This window comes from Monodon monoceros, unplaced genomic scaffold (assembly GCF_005190385.1).
Source record: "Monodon monoceros isolate NGI ecotype Baffin Bay Population unplaced genomic scaffold, NGI_Narwhal_1 Super_Scaffold_19, whole genome shotgun sequence".
Classification (NCBI taxonomy): Eukaryota; Metazoa; Chordata; class Mammalia; order Artiodactyla; family Monodontidae; genus Monodon; species Monodon monoceros.
The window spans coordinates 6,978,623-6,998,800 of record NW_021703775.1 but is presented as its reverse complement, the minus strand read 5'-3'; the positions used below and the strand labels follow the sequence as shown (position 1 = coordinate 6,998,800).

At 35.1% G+C, this 20,178-nt stretch overlaps 1 protein-coding gene across 6 annotated transcripts in view; it reads left to right on the top strand.

Annotated features, from left to right (window-relative positions):
- EIF5B (eukaryotic translation initiation factor 5B) overlaps positions 1 to 20,178 on the top strand; it is a 136,656-nt gene that overhangs the window by 109,714 nt on the left and 6,764 nt on the right. For all 6 annotated transcript variants that reach the window (XM_029232762.1, XM_029232760.1, XM_029232759.1 and 3 more), the window contains 7 exons: positions 8,388 to 8,495; positions 8,671 to 8,781; positions 11,122 to 11,189; positions 11,752 to 11,893; positions 18,932 to 19,063; positions 19,477 to 19,659; positions 19,804 to 19,965. In XM_029232762.1, the coding sequence (XP_029088595.1) occupies positions 8,388 to 8,495; positions 8,671 to 8,781; positions 11,122 to 11,189; positions 11,752 to 11,893; positions 18,932 to 19,063; positions 19,477 to 19,659; positions 19,804 to 19,965 (906 nt within the window). The remainder of the gene's footprint in view (positions 1 to 8,387; positions 8,496 to 8,670; positions 8,782 to 11,121; positions 11,190 to 11,751; positions 11,894 to 18,931; positions 19,064 to 19,476; positions 19,660 to 19,803; positions 19,966 to 20,178) is intronic.

Sequence of the window (20,178 nt, the reverse complement as noted above, 5' to 3'; positions counted from 1 at the left end):
TTACTGTAAACTGGGGTTTCTCAACCCCGGCACCGTTGACATTTTTGGGCTGAATAATTCTCTGCTGCGGGGGACTGTCCTCTTCATTTCAGGATGTTGAGCAGTATCTCTGGCCTCCACCCACTAGATCCCCTCCCTTCTCCTGCACGTGTCTCTGCTTCTTCCCCACAGCACCTACTCAGGCCAACTCCCTTGTATACCTATGTGTAAGAGAGACAGTTTGTGTACTGTGTTTGATGATTTAAAAACAAACAGAATGGGTGTAATCAGAAAGTAAAAGTTCCCCCATTATCTCACTCCCCAGTGAGATAACACGAACTACCCTTGTTAATGAATCTGTTTATCAGCCTCATGTTAAAAAAAAATTCATTAATAATTAGATAATAAATTTTGTGGATGCATATTTTTTTCCACATAACAATATGCTATGGGCTGCTTTAGCTCAACAGTTTTTAAACAGCTTGGTTGAGATATGATTTACGTACCATAAAATTGACCCATTTTAAGTGTACAATTCAGTGACATTTTGTAAATTTACAGAGTTGTGCAACCATCACCACAACTCAACTTTAGAATATTTTCATCACCCCAGACAAATTCCTTGTGCCAGTTTGCAATCATTCCCCATTCCTAGCCCCATGCAACTACTAATCTGTTTTTCTGTCTCTAGAGAGCTGTCTTCTCTGGAAACTTCATTATAAATGCAATCATATAATATGTGGTCTTTTGTGTCTGGCTTATTTCACTCAAGCCTATTCATCTGTGTTGTTGCTCTATTAGTACTTTGTTCCTTTTTACTGACAAATAGTGTTTTGTTGCACAAATATACCACATTTTATTACTGTCCATTCACCAGTTGAAGGACATTTGAGTTTCCACTTTTTTGGCTATTATGAATAGTACTGTTATAAACATTCTCATATGAACCTTTGCATGGAAACATGTTTTTATTTCTTTTGGATATGTTCCTAGGAGCGAAATTGCTGAATCGTATGGTAAATTTGTGTTTAACTTTTTCAGAAACTACTAAACTATTTTTCAGAGTGGCTCTGCAACTGAAAATTTTTATCAGTTGAGGGTTCTAGTTTCTCTGCATCCTCACTAATACTTGTTACTGTCTGCTTTTCCATTATAACCGTTCTAAAGGATGTGAAGTAGTGTATCTTATTGCAGTTTTAATTTGCATTTCCATGATGTTGAGCATTTCTTTATATGTTTATTGGCCATTCCTATAATCTTCATTGTTGAAACATCTATTCAAATTTTTGTCCATTTTTAAATTTTGGAATTTGTCTTTTTATTATTGAGTTGTAAGAGTTCCTTTCATTTTTTAAGTTTCTTTTGAAGTGCATAAATTTTTAATTTTGTTAACATCCAGTTTATTAAATTTTTCTTTTACTAGAGCATGCCTCTGGTGGTGTATTGAAGAAATCTATGCCTAACCCAAGATCATGAATATTTTGCCCTGTGTTTTCTTCTTAAAAATTTATACTTTTTGTTCTTGTATTTTTAACTCTATGTTAAGATAATTTTTTTGTATGGTGTGATGTAAGGGACTAACATCATTTTTTAATGAATTTAACCAGCATCATTTGTTTAAAAGACTACTCTTCCCCCATTGTGTTGCCTTGTCATTTTTGACAAATCAAGTGATCAGAAATGTGAGAGTTTATTTTTCTACTTTTGAGTTCTGTTTCATTCATTTGTATATCTGTTCTTACGTCAGTACCATACTGTTTTCTATTACTATAGTTTTATGGTAAGTTTTGAAATTGGGAAATGTAAGTCTTCCAACATTATTCTTGCTTTTCCAGATAGTTTTGACTATCCTAGGTCATGTGATTTTCCGTACAGATTTTAGGGTGAGCAGTTTCTGAAAAAAGTCTACTCAGACTTTGATAGAGATTGCATTGAATCTGTAGATTAATTTTATGGAGAATTACCATCTTATTAATATTAAATCTTCCAATCCATGGAAATAGGCTGTCTCTCCATTTATTTATATCTCTTAAAATTTCATCCAGCAGTGTTTTGTAGTTTTCAGAGTATAGGATTTATGATTCTTTTGTTAAATTTATTGCCAAGTATATTTATTGTTTTTGATGCTCTTGTGAATGGAGTCACTTCATTTAATCTTCCATTGTCAGTATAAAGGTGCAGTTGATTTTATAGATTGATCTTGTATCCTGCAACTATACTGAAATTTTTTTATTCCAGTAATTTTTCATGGATTGCTTAGGACTTTCTGTAATCAGTGTCATGTCATCTATCAAAGACAATTTAATTCTTCCTTTCCAGTCTTACTGCTGCTTATTTCTCTTTTTTTGCCCTATTTCCCTGGCTAGACCAATACATTGTTGAATAGAAGTGGTAAGAACAGACATACTTGCCGTGTTCCCAGTATTTGGGGGGAAAATGTTCAGATTTTCACCATTAACTATGGTATTAGCAGTGGGTTTTTCACAGATGTCCTTTGTCAGTTTGATGAAATTCCCTTCTTTTCCTAGTTTGTGGTGAGTTTCTGTTGGTGAGTGGATGATAGATACTTTTTGTATATTTATTGAGATGGGTTTTTCCCTTTTTGTATTGATATATGATGTATTATGTTAACTGGTATTCAACCAACCTTGCATTCCTGGAATAAATCCCACTTGATCATGGTATATAATCCTCTTTATATGGTACTGGATGTCGTTTGTAATATTTTGTTGAGGAATTTGTGATCTATACCTATGAGGATATGGATCAGTAACTTTCTTAAGATGTGTTTCTCTGGCTTTGATTTCAGATTAATATTAACCTCGTAGGATTAGTTGGGAAGTGTTCCGTCCTTCTCTACTTTCTGCAAGAGTTTGTGAAGGATTATATTATTTCCTGTTTTGAATGTTTGTTGGGATTCATCAATAAAGCATTTTTGGGGGGAGGATTTTAAAATTACTAATTCAGTTTATTGTATTGTCATTTTCTTTTTCATCTTGAGTCATTATCAGTAATTTTTGAGTTTCTAATTATTGTTTTTCATCTAAGTTGTGAGCATAAAGTTGTTCACAGCATCCTTTTACAGTCCTTTAAGTTTCTGTAAGGTCAGTAGTGGTGTCTCCTCTTGATTCTAATTTTGGTGATCTTTGTCTCCTCTTTTTTTTTTTTTTTTTTATTGGTCTGTCTGGCTAAAGGTTTTCCATGTTTTTGAGCATCTCAAACCAACTTTTGGTTTCATTGATTTTTCTTTATTTTTGTTTGTTCTCTTTTTAGTTGATTTTTTATTCTGTTCTTTATTATTTTCTTTTTACTTTGGGTTTAGTTTCCTCTTCTTTTGCTAATTTCTTAAGGTGACAACTTAGATAATTGATTTGAGACCATTCTTTTCTTCTCCACATCATATAGGCATTTACAATTACAGATTTCTCCTCTAAGGTACTGCTTTAGCTGCATCCCACAAATTTTGACTTTTTTTGGTTTTCATTCAACTCAGATTTTCTAATCTCACTTTTACTATTTCTTCTTTGATCATGCATTATTTAGAAGTGTATTGTTATAATTTACAAATATTTGTGGATTTTCCTTATATTCCTTCTGTTAATTCTAAATTCTGACCATTGTGGTCCGAGAACATACTTTGTATAGTTTCTGTCATTTTAAAGTAATTGACCTGTTTTATCTTCTAGCATATGGTCTCTTCTGGAGAATGTTTCTTGTGTACTTAGGAAGAATGTGGATTCTGCTGTTGGTGGGTCTGGTGTTAGTTAGGTCAGTTTTGTTGATACTTCTGTTCAAATTTTGTATACATTTGCTCATTTTATGTATAGTTTTTCTATCCATTATTGAGAGTGGGCTATTGAAGTTCCCAAATTTATTGTTGAATTTTATTTCTCCCCTCAGTGTTTTCAGTTTTTTCTTTATATATTTTGGGTCTCTGTTAGGTTTGTATGTGGTTATACTTGTTATATCTTCTTGAGGATACAGATATGTCTCTTGTCTCTAATAACATTTTTTGTCTGTTATTAACATAGCCATGAATCTCTCTTATAGTTATCATTTGCGTGGTATGTCTTTTTCAGTCTTAATGCTTTCAGTTTATGTCTGTGTCTTTGACTCTAAAGTGTCTCTTGCTGACAGCATGTGCTTTAATCTTGCTGTTTTATCCAGTCACACAATGTGCCTTTAAGAGCATTTAATTGATTCACATTTAAAGTTATGGGGAATTCCCCACTGGTCCAGTGGTTAGGACTCTGCACTTTCACTACTGAGGGCCTGGGTTAAATCCCTGGTTGGGGGACTAAGATTCCACAAGCCACTTGGTGGGGCAAAAAAAAAAAAGGAAAAGGAAAAAAGTTGTCATAGATGTGATGGAATTTTCTTCTCTCATTTTGCTATTTGTTTTCTACATATTGCATGTCTCTTGGGTCTTTTTTTTTTAAGTTATTTTCTTCATGGTTACTCTAGGCATTACAATATATATCTTAACTTATTATTTTCTATTATTAGTAGCTTAATTATAGTTAAAAAAAGATTTTGTTCCAATATAGATCTATTTCTTTCTTCTTCCTTTATGCTATTATTGTTACATATGTTATGTATTATTGTTACATATATTATGTTTATAAATGTTACAAACCCAATAAAACAGTGGTGCTATTAATGTCTTATTTGATCTTACATCTTTTAAAGGAATTCAGAGAAGAAAGGAGAAAAATATATTGATAGTCTTTAATATTAGCCTAAATATTAACGTTTCTAGTATTCCTTATTTCTTCCTATGAATTTGAGTTTCTGCTGGTGTCATTTCGTTGCTACAGTATAGCTCCAGTACCTCCCTCGCCTTGCCTTTGATCTTTGTTATATTTGTTACATCTTTATCTGTTATGAGATCAAGCATACAACTTTAGAATTATTTTTGAAGTTATTTTTTAAATCAGCCTTTAAGAGAAGAAAATAGAAAAAGGTAATTTTTACTGTGTTTTATATTTACCTATATAATCATCTTTTACCATCACCCTTTTTTTCTTCATGTGGCTTTTCGTTACCATCTGGTGTCACTTCATTTCACCCTGATAAACTTTCTGTGTTATTTCTCATCATGCTAATCTTCTAGCAGTGAATTCCTTAGTCTTTTTAAGTCTGGGAATTCTTTATTTTACCTTCATTTTTAAAGATGATATTGCTGCATGCGGAATTCTTGCATGACAATTTTTTTCTCTTGTTTAGTCCTTTGAATATGTTACTGCATTGCCTCTGGCCTCCATTGCTTATGGTTAAAATTAAGCTGTTACTCTTATTTGGGTTCCCTTCTACACAGGGAGTGATTTTTCTCTTGCTGTCAAGATTTTCTTTTTGATCTTGGCTTTTAACAATTTAACTAGGTTGTGTCTTGGTGTGGCTATCTTTTGTATTTATCCTACTTGGAGTTTATTGAGTTTTTTAGATGTGTAGATTGATGTTTTTTGTCGAATTTTGAACATTTTCTGCCATTATTTCTTCAGATATTCTTTCTGCCTATTTCTCTGTCTCCTCTCCTTCTGGAACTCCACTGGTGCACTTGAGAGTATCCTGCAGATCTCTCAGGGCTCTGTCCATTTTTCTTCATTCCGGTTTAATTTCTATTAATCTGTCTTTAAGTTCTTTGATTCTTTCTTCTGCCAGGTTATAGCTACTGTTGAGCCCCTTCAGTGAATTTTTAAATTTGTTACGGAACTTTTTAACTCCAAAATGTTCAAGTTATTTTTTTTTAATTATAATTTTTTTTCTATTTATTGATGTCCTCTTTTGATGAGTCATCATCACACTTTTCTTTCAACATGGTTCCCTGTTTTTGAGTCTTTGTCTGATAAGTCCAAAATCTGGGTCTCTCAGAGGTAGTTTCTGTTGACCACTCTGAATTCTGTTGGCTCCTACAAATGTGGTAGTTTGGGTTTTTGTTTTTTTTTGCCTAGTGAATCAGGTGGACTAATTCTGTTATGTCTTTGGCTTCTATTGTATGCAACTGCTGATGCCTCTTCTCAGTTTTGTTTTCTTTGTTTTTGTTTGTTTTCGTTTTTTAAGTTCTTGTTAGAGGACCAAGGACCTCTTTGGTCTCTTCTGAGAACCTTGTAAGGGGCACAGCTTTCTGGACCACCGGAGATTAGTAGTATCTTATCAAAGCCTGGTTTGTCGGTCTTGTTCCACAGGCCTCCCTGTTAAATGTCTGACTGATCTTCCTGGTTATCTCTTGTCTCACCAGTATCAAGGCCTTAGTCTAGTTGTGATTTTAGTTTTACCTCTTTGTTTGCCATTGGGGTCACTCCTGGTTTTGGCAGTGCCCTACAGTGTGAAATCCCCTGTCCCTCTCTCATATCACTTCTGCCCCATGCAGCTGTGGGAGTGAGAGGAGTGTGATGGAACAACTCCAGTCTGAAACTCCACAGTTGCTCTTACTGATGGTCAGTAGATTTTCTTGAATTAAATGTTTCTCAATTTGTTATATGCTGTTGGCCAATTTCTAGAGTCTTTAAGTGGCTGTTTCAACAATTTTGTCTAGTTTTATCTTTTCTTTTTAGGGAGAGGACTTGCTGAGCCTCCTCATTCCATCATTTAAGAAGTCCTGCCTCACAACACCTTTTAACAGCTCCATATTGTCTTCCATTTTATAGAAGGATCCTAATTTAACTTTGTATCCGTCTGCTTGGGCTGCCACAACAAAATACTGCAAACTGGGAGGCTTAAATGACAGAAATTTATTTTCTGACAGTTTTTGAGGATAGAAGTTCAAGATTCAAGAGCTAGCAGGGCTGTTTTCTGGTGAGGACTCTTTTCCTTACTTGCAGGTGACTACCTTATTACTGAGTCCTGACATGGCCTTTCCCCTGTAAGTGCTGAGAAAGATTTTTGATTTTCTTTTATAAGGACACCAGCTCTATTGGATTAGGGCCCCACCCTTAGGACCTCATTTAACCTTTCCATTACCTCCTAAAGGCCTTATCTCCAAATAAGTCACATTGGGGGTTTGGACTTCAGTGTATAAATTTGGAAAAGATACAGTTCAGTCCATAACACACTTCATGGTTCTGAAACCTTGCTATATACTATAATTTTCTGACATTCACCACAGACTTCCTAAGTAAGACTCTCCATTGTGGATAGGATACCTATATGATTCTATGCAACCAGATAGGTGTCAGCCCTGGGGTTTTGGAAACCCTCATTAAGAAATCCTCCACTAAAGATTAAGTGGTTACTGATTCTTGCTATTATAAATACTCCAGTGAGCAAACTGTTGTACATCTGTTGTACACCTGTACATCTCTGTATACTTGTCATTGCTTCAGAGCAAATACTTAGAGGTAGAATTTCTGAGTCATGGTCTATATATACTACATTGCCCTCCAGAAAACTTCAGCATTTCATCAAGTATGGGAGAGAAAGGCAGTTTTCAACCATATCAAGTTCTAACTAAGGTCCCATTTGCTTTTGAGTCATACATGTTGTGAAGCTGTTGTGTACTACTGTTCGCTAGTAAATACTTGCGTCTCACTTTTGACGTTCCAAAATGTCTTTTCATTACAGTTTCTATAGAAAGAATCAGTGTCGTGGTAGAAATGAAAGAGTTCTTAGAAAAACGGCTCTTTAGATGGAAAATAGTGATAGTTTTGTAAATGACATTGCTTCAGACTTTTTGTGAAAAGTGTTATTTCAGTTGAATGCCAGCTTTACTGTACTTCAAAGGCTGTCATTTTAAAGAGGAACTGCTAGCTTGTGTTTTGTTTGGTTCTCAGAAAGCTGAAGTATTTAGAAGTAAATGATACAGTAAATACATTGTAGTTCAAGGACAGGCTTTCTCATGCTTAGTGGTTACTTAGGAAGGTAGGAAGTGTCATTTGGATGTGTCAGGCTGAAGCTTGCAGTAACCATGTCCTAATTGAAAAGACATAGCATTTGTACACTGGATACAGTTTTGAAATATATTGCTTTAAAATTTTTAACAATTCTTAAGTTCTAATGAAAGTGTTGGAATGCTAGTGTATACCTCTTTCTATGTAAACCTCCACGTAAGTTAGAGGTTGTACTATATAGTAAGTGTGACAAAATGATCACTTCCTTTTTCTATTCATTATATTCCATTAAATTAACCATGTGCAAAAGTGTTCAGAAAGTTTGAGCCAACACTTTACACCATTCTTATTCATAACTAGTAGTGCTGCTCAGAAATCTATTATAAACAGGTGTCTCCTTGTCCAAAGGTTGTAAAGTTCACATTGTAAAATGCAGTTACATGTAGTTAAAGCAGCAAAACAAGCAGCAAAACCTGTATGCAGGTTGTGGCATTCCCTTGCAAAGGCAAAATAATTTAAAGGAAGGTGGTACTGAGGGTTTGAAATAGTATTTAATTTTGTGGTTTTTTTTTTTATTCCTAGAAACGGAGACTTGAACATAGTAAAAACGTAAATACAGAGAAGCTAAGAGCTCCTGTTATTTGTGTACTTGGACATGTGGACACAGGGAAGACAAAAATTCTAGATAAAGTAAGAAAATGTGTGCATTGATATATAACTTTGAATAAGTGAATGATACCTTATAAAAAGCTAATAGAAACCATAGCACACATGGGCAGTTCTGTTTACAAGCTGCTGTTTTCTTATTGCTTTTGCTTCTTTTTGCATTTTGAAATTTGAATCTGAATCTGCCATCTTATCCCAGCTCCGTCACACGCATGTACAAGATGGTGAGGCAGGTGGTATTACGCAGCAAATTGGTGCCACCAATGTTCCTCTTGAAGCTATTAATGAACAAACGAAGATGATTAAAAATGTAAGTACACTGTATTTCATGTGTTTTAATCTCTGACAAAAATTAAGGTATAAATTATTTCAAACACAGAAAAAAGAACAGAATAGTATAACAGACCCATATGCTCACCGTTCATAATTAACACACGCCATCTTTAAAGACATAAAACATTAAATGTTGTAGGAGTCCTCCTTCCCTCCTGCTCCAAGAGGCAGTCACTATTATGAAGTGAAGTAATCTCTAAATGTTGATATTCCAATCCCATTATCTGATTACTTCTATAGAGTTCTCATCTACTATTTGGTCACTGAGTGATGGGATGTGGAGGAAAGGCAGAATAAATGCCTGATCCTTCACCTTTATTAACCAGCTCTTAAAATAAAGAGTGATTGGTTTGGTTTGCTATTATATTATTATAAACTCATGGATTTCAACATATTTACTGTGTTTTTTCTTATTTTTTTTTTTTATTTTTGGCTGTTGGGTCTTCATTGCTACTCATGGGCTTTCTCTAGTTGCGGCGAGCTGGGGGCTACTCTTCGTTGTGGTACATGGGCTTCTCATTGCGGTGGCTTCTCTTGTTGTGGAGCACGGGCTCAGTAGTTGTGGCTCGTGGGCTCTAGAGCACAGGCTCAGTAGTTGTGGTGCACAGGCTTAGTTGCTCCACGGCTTGTGGGATCTTCCTGGACCAGGGCTTGAACCTGTGCTCCCTGCATTGGCAGGTGGATTCTTAACCACTGCGCAACCAGGGAAGTCCCTATTTACCGTGTTTTAATCCATTTCAGTTATTATTGTGCTGAGATAGTTCCATCTTTGCCCAGTGATTGGCTTCTGAGTCTTTTTGATACAGGTTCTAGTGCTGTCTGATGTAACACATAGCACATTATTACATGCTGGTATCTCTCTTCATTCCTTATTTAGTCTCAGTTCTGTGTATAGAAAGGGTCTATGAGCTTATCACTCAGTTTTTGTTTTGTGTGTTTGAAATTGTTTTATGCACCTTGTTTTCTGGTAGATTGCTGAAGAAGGAGTAATGGGAATAATATTACTTGAGTTTTTTAAATATTTAAGAGTTACTTTGTGGCCTTCATCCTGGAAAGTTAGTTGGCTACATGTAAAATCTTTGGTTCACATTTTCTTTCCTTAAGTATCTTGACTGTTACTCCAATTTCTTCTGACATAAAGCATTGCAAGTTTGATTACAAGCTGGTTTTCATCCTTGTATAAGTTATGTAGTCTTTTTGCATCTTGTTTTTGGTTGTTCTGGGTCAGTTTTCCAGTTACATGGTGTTCCATTTCAGTATGTAGTTTAAAATCTTTATTTTAGGACAGTTTTCTTGAATTACAGTTTTCTGAATTTGTAATTTAAATTTTATTTTGGTTGTTTCTATCTGTTACTTTTCTGTGCTAGTCACTGGGGAGTTTATAACAGCTTATTCCACCAGTTTCCAGACTCTAATTCTGGTGTTATTTTAGCACATAGTTAAAAAGCATGATTTTTATTAGGCCTGTATGAAAGTTCTCAGGATAACCTTTATATGGCAATTGTAATTATATTGTTTGTATTCCAGACAGCGAAGTGGAAATAATTATGGTGAATTTTGATCTAAGACCACCAGAATGCAAAATTGAAATGTTCTGCATTTGAATCATTTTGACCTAGATCACTGGATAAGATTTTGGAAAATCATTTGAAGATTGACAAAAGTATAGATAAGCAAAGAAAAAAGTTTTGTGTGTGTATGTGTGAGAGAGATTTGTTGGTCAGTGCTACTCTTTAGATTAAAGGAGGACGTCCATATCTGGCTTGTTGTAATGTTGTTTCCATTCATTTGTGTGCTTTTGTCCAGAAAATCAAGTGTTGAGGATAGTATTTGAATAAAGCAGGGTATGAACTTATTCTTTAATATTTTAAGTTGATGTGGTAAATTTTCTTTAAAACATGCTTTGAGATATTTTTCAGAGTTTAGAATTGCTTTAAAATTGGACCAGATACATTTTCCAGATACGGAGAACCTCTTCTTCTGTGTCAGCTTTTTATAAATAATCACTCTCGGAGGACTACTCTGTCATTTGTCACTTACTATGTCACTTACTAATAATCTGTTCAGATTTAGACTACATCAGTTATATAACTTTAACAAGGGGAATATTTTCTCATTTCAGTTTTTTTTCTGAAAAATTCCTTTTGATATTAATGAAAATATTAACTGTTGTGCTTTGCTGGTTGAAACAGTTTTAAAACAGTTCATTTGGAAAAGGAAGTGATGTTGAAGTTTTCATGGCAGAATAATTGTTTTGTAAAGAAGCTTTCATTGTTTTGGCTTTGTTAAGCTCTCCACTTTCCCCCACCTTTTCTAGTTTAATAGAGAGAATGTACGGATTCCAGGAATGCTGATTATTGACACTCCGGGGCATGAGTCTTTCAGGTAAGAATGATTTGTGTCTTTTGTCATCGGGCAAACTGCTTGAAACCATTAAGTCTCAAAGTTCAGTGAGTGAGGAGCTCTAACTAGTCCCAATCTTGGGGTACTGTTTTGAGGTCTGTGCTCCCTGTAACTGCCAATCCTCATCTGTGCCTCACTGATTTAGTAGTACTTTATTTGGATACTTGTTTTTTGTAGAGAGAAGTCTTTTCCACTTTGAAAGAGCAAATCCTAATACATACCTGGTCTATCTCCTATGAAACCCATTACAGGTGGAATTTTGTCCTGTTACCTCTTGGCCATGTTCCTTAGCGCAAAAAACTTGGTCAGTAAAATTGGCAGAAATAATGGAGTAACTTCTGGAACTAAGTCATTCCAACTGATGTCAATTCACTGTCAGATAAGCATTTGGCAAGTTAAGGGCTAATGGCACTTGAATTTAATGCATGTACTTCATTTTGTTCTTTTTTGTTTAGGTTTTACAAAGAAATTAAAATTTTAAGTTTTTAAAATAAAAGTATTAATTGCAAGATTTCTATTTATACATCTTTTTCTTTTCCAACAGTAATCTGAGAAACAGAGGAAGCTCTCTTTGTGATATTGCCATTTTAGTTGTTGATATTATGCATGGTTTGGAGCCCCAGACAATTGAATCTATCAACCTTTTGAAATCTAAAAAATGTCCCTTCATTGTTGCACTCAATAAGGTAAGCTCTCCTTCTGAAAAATTAAGTTGTGAAAATATGCTTCTTATTTTTTTGTGGTTAAAAAAATGTAGTATAACTTTCATGTAAGAAAATGCACTTAACGCTAAATGTACAGTTCAGTGTATTTTGACAAAATTATATGCACATTTAACCACCATCATTCAGAATATAGACTTACCTCCATATTCCCAGAATGTTCCCTCATGTTCTTTTACAGTCAGTGTGCCCCTTCTGCACCCCCAAACACACCAGCCTTCTTTGTGCCGCCATATACTAGTTTTGCCTGTTTTATAATTTCATATTAATGGAATTATACAGTGTATAATCTTTTGAGTCTGGCATTTTTCACTACTCATGTTAATATAGATTTATCTGTGTTGTTGCATAGGTCATAGGTTGTTCCTTTTTATTATTCAGTAATATTTCATCATCTGGCTAATACATCTTAACACTTGATCCATTTACCTGTTGAAGGATTCTTGGATTGATTACAATTTTAGGTTACTAGTGAAGCAGCTATAAACATTTTTACACAAGTCTTTGTGTAGACGTTTATTTTCCTTTACTTTTAGTAAATATTTAGGAATAGAATTGCTGGGTCATATGGTAGGTATATGTTCAGCTTTATGAGAAAATGACACATTTTCCCAAAGAGATTGTACCATTTTACATTTTTTAACCCACAATTTGGAAGAGTTCCAGGTTCTGCACATTATTGCCAACACTTAACCCTACCTGTAGCCATTCTAATGAGTGTGTAGTGCCAAAGTATACTGGTTTCATTTGCATTCCCATGATGACTAATGGCATCAAACATCTTTTCATGTACTTGTTCCATCTCTGTCTCTCTGAAGTATCTATTCAAAATCCTTTGCTCATTTTTATTCGATTGTTAGTTGTCTTAATTCAGTTTTAAGAGTTCTTTATATTGTCAATAGAAGTCCTTTGTCAGTTATGTGTATTGCAGATATATTCTTATAGTCAAGGACTTAGTTTTTCATTTTCTTAATGAGGTTTTTGGAAGAGCAGCAGAAACTTCTAAGTTTAGCAAAATCAATTTATGAGAAATTATTTTTTTTTATAATTTGTCGCTTGTGTTCTATATAAGTAATCTTTTCCCACCCTAAGTTCATGAAAAATTTCTCCAGTGTTTCTAGATATTCAGCATTTAGATCTATGATGTTTTTAAGTTAGTTTTGTGCATGGTGTAAGGTAGGGTCAAGGTTAACTTTTTTCCAAATGTATATCTACTTCAAAAACCCCTTGTGAAAAGATTATTCTTTTCCCCATTGAATTACTTTGCAGTCTTTGTTGAAAATTAATTGACCATGTAGGTACCTGTTTGTTCTTAGTATTTCTTTTCTCTTCCATTGACCTATATGTCTGTCCTTGTGCCACTGCTACCCTGTCTTGATTATTGCAGGTTCATAATAACGTCGTGAAAACAGGTGGTGGTTAAGTTCTTCAACTTTTTATTTCTCAAAATTGTTTTGGTTATTTCAGGGTCCTTGAATTTCCATATAAAGTTTAGAATCAGCTTGTTAGTTTCTTCCTTCCGGGATTTTTATTGGGGTTGTATTTGTAGATAAATTCTGGGAGAATGGACATTTTAACAAAATTGAGCCTTCCAATCAGTGAACATGATGTCTGTCTCTACATTTACTTTACTTTACTTTGTCTTGACAATATGCTACAGTTTTATTATCTTGTGACCTTTTAAATTCACTGATTAGGCCTAGTAGCTTTTGTATCTCGGGTGGGAGTTTCTATATACGTGATTATGTTATCTGCAAATAAAAACTGTTACACTTTTTCCCTTATCTGTATCCTTTATCAATTTATAAATGTTTTTCTTCCTTATTGCACTAACTAGACCTTCTAGAACAATGTCGAATAAAAGTGGTGACAGACATCCTTGTTTCTTCTCCATACTTACCATTAAGTATGATGTCAGATGTAAATGCACTTTATTAAGCTGAGGAATTTCCCTTCTATTCCTAGGTTGCTTAGTATTGTTTTTTCTTTTAAGTCTGGAATGGTTGTTGATTTTTGTCAGATGCTCATTCTGCATCTCTTGATATGCTTATGTGGTTTTTCTCCTTTATTCGGTAACAGCGTGAATTGCTGTTGCTGTGGGGGTGAGGGGCTTTACTTTTTGTTATCAGGACTTTATTGTTTTTAGAGCACTTTAAGGTTCACAGCAAAACTGAGGGGAAGGTACAGAGATTTCTGGTATACCCCTGTCTTCACACACGCACAACCCCCTCCGTTCCCAGTGTCCTCCACCAAAGAGGTGCATTTGTTACAACTGATGAACCTCCTTTGGACACATCATTATCACCCAGAGTTCATCGTTTTCATTGGGGTTCACTCTTGGTGTTGTATACTCTGTGGGTTTGGACAGATCTAGAGGAGACTGACCACTAAGCCTTCTTCCCAGCCACAGCTTCACTAGAAGACCTTTGTAAACTGAACCCTTTCTAAGTTTGTCACTTTTTTTTAAAGGAGAGATGACAATTCTCATTAAGCTCTGATCTGTACCAGTTGCAGAGATAGGGTTGTTTTCTCTCATTTCTAAGTCATGAATCCTGTTAAATAGCAATAACAAGAATTTACTGAGTGCCTAGTAGGTAATGGGTACTTGGCATGTATTACTTCCAACTATTGTATTAACTTTGGAGAGAGAAGATTTCATGGGTTGCTCTAATTCAGTTTGAGCTTATACGTTTCCGAGTCTTTTATTATACAATGTACACACCTAGTAGACCATTTCCTTCCACTTCATTTTGTTAATTTTGTTTTCTTCTAGGAGTTTAACTGTTTGTGTTTAATCCAGTTTCTCTAATTTATGAAGGTCATTTTCGAATCTTCATTTATTTTCTAAAGTTATAGTTCCTTTGTTCAAACACAGACACATCCTCCCTTAGGAGTTTTCTACAGGCCTATGCTTTTGACCTCTGACTTGAGTGTGGATTTGCCAGTGGTGGGCAAATCTGGATTAAGCAGGCACGGTGACCCTAAGATTGCAGTCTTCGTTGTATCTTGGAAATCTCCATTTGCTCTTCATTCCTAGAACGTTTCTAGTGAAGATGACAGTCTAACAGGATCTCAGTCTGCTCTTCCTCTGCAGGCACTACCTTAGTCACTTGCTCTTTCTAGTTTCGTTATTGTCTCCAGAGAAACTACATCCTAGGAGCTCTGAGTTAGCAGAGTGGGACGGTGGTTAAGAGCTTGGCTTCCAGGGTTTGAATCTTGGGTTCATATCCTGGCTTTGGCACTTCAAACTGTATAAAGAGGGTCCTTAATTAGCCTCTTTTTGCCTGCAAAACAGAGCATTACTGGATTTTTGTAAGAATTAGAGGCGATAAAACATGTCAAGTGTTAAGACTAGTATCTGATCAAAGTAAGGGTTCAAAACAGGTTAATTATTATTACCAGGTAGAAAAGCTGTGACATAAATATTTTTATGCTTTCTGTAAATTTGCTATATCCTTATTTTTAAAATTGAGGTAAACTTTATATACAGTGAAATGCACAGAACTTAAGTGTGAAATTGAGTTTTGATAAATGTATATACATCCTTGTTACACAGCCCAAATTAAGACATCAGACTTTGCATCACCCGAGAAGTACCGATATGCCCCATTCCAGTCAATCCCCAGCCCCTCATAGCAACCACTGTTCCAAATTTTGTGCCCATGGGTTAGTTTTGCCTGTTTCTTGAACTTCATGTAAATCAAATTTGACAGAATATGTTCTTTTGTGTCTGGCTTTTTACATTTAACGTTATGCTTCTGTGATTTCATCCATGTTGTTGAGGGTGTGAGAAGTTTGTTGCTATTTAAAAAACATGTCATTTTTTAGAGCAGTTTTAAATTCACAGAGAAATTAAGGGGAAAGTACAGAGATTTCTGATATACCCCCCGCCCCCCTACACTCATAGCTTTTCCCATTATCAGTATACCCCACCCAAGTGGTACATTTGCTACAATTGATGAACCTATACTGACACACTCAAAGCCTGTAGTTTACCTTAGAATTTACTGTTGGTGTGGTGCATCCTGTGGGTTTAGACAAATGTAACATAATATGTATCCACCATTGTAGAATTATACAGCCTTTTCACTGCCCTAAAAATCCTCTGTGCTCTGCCTATTCATCCCCCCACCTCCCACCCACTGGCAACCACTGATTTTTCTACTGTCTCCATAGTTTTGCCCTTTCCAGAGTAGTCATATAGTTGGAATCCTACAGTATGTATGTAGCCTTTTCAGATTATCTTCTTTCACTTAGTAATATGGATTAAAGTTTCTTCCGTGTCTTTTTGTGGCTTGATAGTTCATTTCTTTTAGCATTGAATGATAATCCCATTGTCTAGATGAACCTGTTTATTTATCCATTCACCCACTGAAGGACATCTTAGTTGTTTCCAAGTCTTGACAATTATGAATAAAGCTGCTGTAGACTTTTGTGTGCAGGTTTTTATGTGCACGTAAGTTTTCAACTCCTGGGTAAATAACAAGGAGCACGATGGCTGGGCCGTATGGTAAGAATGTTTAGTTTTGTAAGAAACTGCCAAACTGTCCTCCAAAGTGGCTGCACCATGTTGCATTTCCACCGGTCGTGAATGAGGGTTCCCGTCACTCCACATCCTCACCAGCATTTGCTATTGTAAGTGCTTTGGATTTTGGCCATTCTGATAGGTGTGTAGTGGTATCCTGTTTTAATTCGTATCTTCCTGGTGACAAAAGGTGCGAAACATCTTTTCATGTATGTATTTGCCATCTTTATATCTTTTTTGGTGAGGTGTTTTTTGTTAAGTATTTTGGCCCATTTTCAAATTGGATTCTTAGTTTACTTACTGTTGAATTTTGAGTTATTTGTATATTTTACATACCATTCCTTTATCCAGATGTGTTTTTTTGCCAATATTTTCTTCTAGTCTGTGCTTTGTAATGTCACTCTCTTGAGTCTCTTTCACAGAACAAAAGTTTTTAATTTTAATTAAGTCCAGCTCATCAGTTCTTTCATGGATCATGCCTTTGGTGTTGTATCTACGTAGTCATCACTGTGGCCAAGGTCATCTGGGTTTTCTCCTGTTATCTTCTAAGAGTTTTAGAGTTTGGTGTTTTACACTTAGGTGATCGATTCTGAGTTAATTTTTTTGTGAAGGGTGTAAGGTCTGTGTCTGTATTCAGTGTTTTGCCTGTGGACATCCAGTTGTTCCAGCACCATTTGTTCTTTACTATTGATTTTTTAAATGTTAAACCAACCTTGCGTTACTGGAACAAATCCCACTTGGTCATGATATATTTTTCATATATTGCTGGATTTGATTTGCTAATTTTGGGGGGGAGATTTTCATGAGTGATTTTGGTATGTAGATTTCTTTTAATATCTTTTGTCTGGTTTTGCTATTAGAGTAATGGCCTCCTAAGATGAGTTGAGAAGTATTTCCTCCTCTGTTTTCTGAAAGGGTTTGTGTAGAAATGATATTATTCTTTAAGTGTTTGATAGGATTCACTAGTAAAGCACCATCAGCATGGAATTTAAGTTAAGTTTAGGTTATTTAGGTTTTTTACTTTTGTCAGTATAGAAATTTGTGTCTTTCAAAGAACCAGCTTTTGGTTTTATTGATATTCTCTATTGTTTGTTTTGTATTTCATTGATTTCAGGGTTAATTTCTATCATTTCTTTCTACTTACATTTGTCTTCATTGTTCTTTTACCAGTTTCTTAAGATGGAAGCTTAGATGATTGATTTCAGATATTTTTTTCTTTTCTAATATAAGCATTTAAAGGTATGCTTAAAAGCACTGCTTAGACATACTGTGTTTTTATTTATCATTTAGGTCGAAATATTTTGTGAATAGTTTTACTTGATATAGAATTCTAGGTTTAAAAAATATTTTTTTCCTTCATCATCTTCATTTTCTGGCTTTTATCTCTACTCATTCTTTGTTCCCCAGTATGTAATGTGGAATTTTTTGATTGCTTTTAAAAAGACTTTTTCTTTAAGAGTTTCGTCAGTGAGATTATATAATAGTTTTCTTTATATTTATCCCACTTGAGTTTGACTTTCTTAGAAAGTTCTTGGTCATTACTTGTGCAGTTATTTTTCTGCTCTCTTTTCTTACTCTTTCCTTGTTTAAGTGCTTGATAGAATTCTAGGACTTTACTTCTCTTAATATTGTCTCATAGTGACTGAAGTTTTTTCTTTTCTCCATCCTTTTTTCTCCACCTGCTTTGGTTGGGATAGTTTTTATTTGCTTTATCTTCAAGGTTGCTGATCTTTGGCAATATGTAATTTGCTTCAGCTCATCCAGTGATTTTTTTTTTTTTCATTTCATATTTTATATATATATATATTTTTTTTAGCTCTACAAGTTACATGTTTTTCCTTTAAAGTCATTGAATATATTTATAATAACTATTTTAAGGCCCTTGTATGCTAATTATATACCATCATTGTCATTTCTGGGTCTGTTTCTACCTACTGATTTTCCTTTTTGATAGCATTCAGATTGGTTTACTTTTTTATATTATCACCCTAGAATGAGCCAATATATTATGCCTTTTTGTTTGTTTTTACTCTTAAATAATCTTCTTTATACCCATTTATCATCTTTTGAAAAGTGAAGGAAAATAGATTATTTTCTATATTTTTCATGTCATTTTCCTGGTGATTGTACTTGGCTGTAATTAATCCTTTTTCCTGCATACTACTTAACATAACCATTTTGGAATTCCAACATATGTTAATGTTCCTAGGATAATTCTAGTTTTTCATCTTTTGCAAGAAATGGCAGCCTCTCATGAACTGGTTGGAGGCTGGTAGGCAGTGTGGCACTTCAAATTTAAGAGGGGATGCAGTTGAGCAGACTGTGAGGGGCTTTTGGTACAATGAAAGTAATACACACTCTTCCAGATATGTGTGATATACATTTGGAATTTTCTGGAGCTTTTAAATTAACCTTAATTAACTTCCTGAGTGTTGTGAATGCTTTAGAGATGTTTCTTATGAAAAATACTTTTCCAGATTGATAGGTTGTATGATTGGAAAAAGAGCCCCGACTCTGATGTGGCTGCTACTTTAAAGAAGCAGAAAAAGAATACAAAAGATGAATTTGAGGAGCGAGCAAAGGCTATTATTGTGGAATTTGCACAGCAGGTAAGAAAGCTTTCCCTTCTTTACGAAGAGACTATATCATAGAATATTTTTTCGTCTTTTACATTGTCTTTATAATTAAGTCACTATTTTCATTAATACTGGTTCTGTTCCCCTATTAATGGCAATTAGCATTTTCATTCTTTTCCCTTCTCCCTTTTCCTTTTAAAATCTTTATTTCAAGACCTCTCTTTGTAGTCTGAATGTTTAACTTTTAAAAACCAAATTGACTTGGAAAGAAACTACTTTTCTGCAATATGGTTAATACCTCCAGAATATACATGATCTAAGTGTTTTTGAGGATTTTTCAGAATGAAGAGCCATTATTCATCCAGCTTCTAGTTAGTCATTTCTGTTCTGGAGACCTCCTTCCACCACTCGGCCTGTGGGAATGACTTTGCTTTTTATGTCTCTAGGGGTTGAACGCAGCTTTGTTTTATGAGAATAAAGATCCCCGCACTTTTGTGTCCTTGGTACCTACCTCTGCACATACTGGTGATGGCATGGGAAGTCTGATCTACCTTCTTGTCGAGTTAACTCAGACCATGTTGAATAAGAGACTTGCACACTGTGAAGAGCTGAGAGCACAGGTGATGGAGGTACTGTCAGCTTTTCAGTTTATTCCTCCCCCCACCAACCCCCAAACAGGGTTCTTGGGTGGGGATGTCTACTAATTTAGATTTAATCTCAACATGGTGCATTGTAGCCTATATTTCACTCCCTTTGCAATAAATGTCTCTTAGGTTAAGGCTCTCCCAGGAATGGGCACCACTATAGATGTAATATTGATCAACGGGCGTTTGAAGGAAGGAGATACAATTATTGTTCCCGGAGTAGAAGGGCCCATTGTCACTCAGATTCGAGGGCTCCTATTACCTCCTCCTATGAAGGAGTTAAGAGTAAAGGTAAGTCAGGGTGGTAAGCGTTGGCACGTGTGGACTTGCACAGTGTTTAAAAATTCTACTGAGGTGGTTTCCTCACTTCAAGAGCCACCTGGCTTAATACACAACACACACCCTTCACTGGTTTTATTTTAGGTGTCTTCATACAGGAGGGACCATCCATCAGAGTAGAGATGTGTGAAAGTCCTTGTTTACCAACTAAGTTTCTCATAAAAA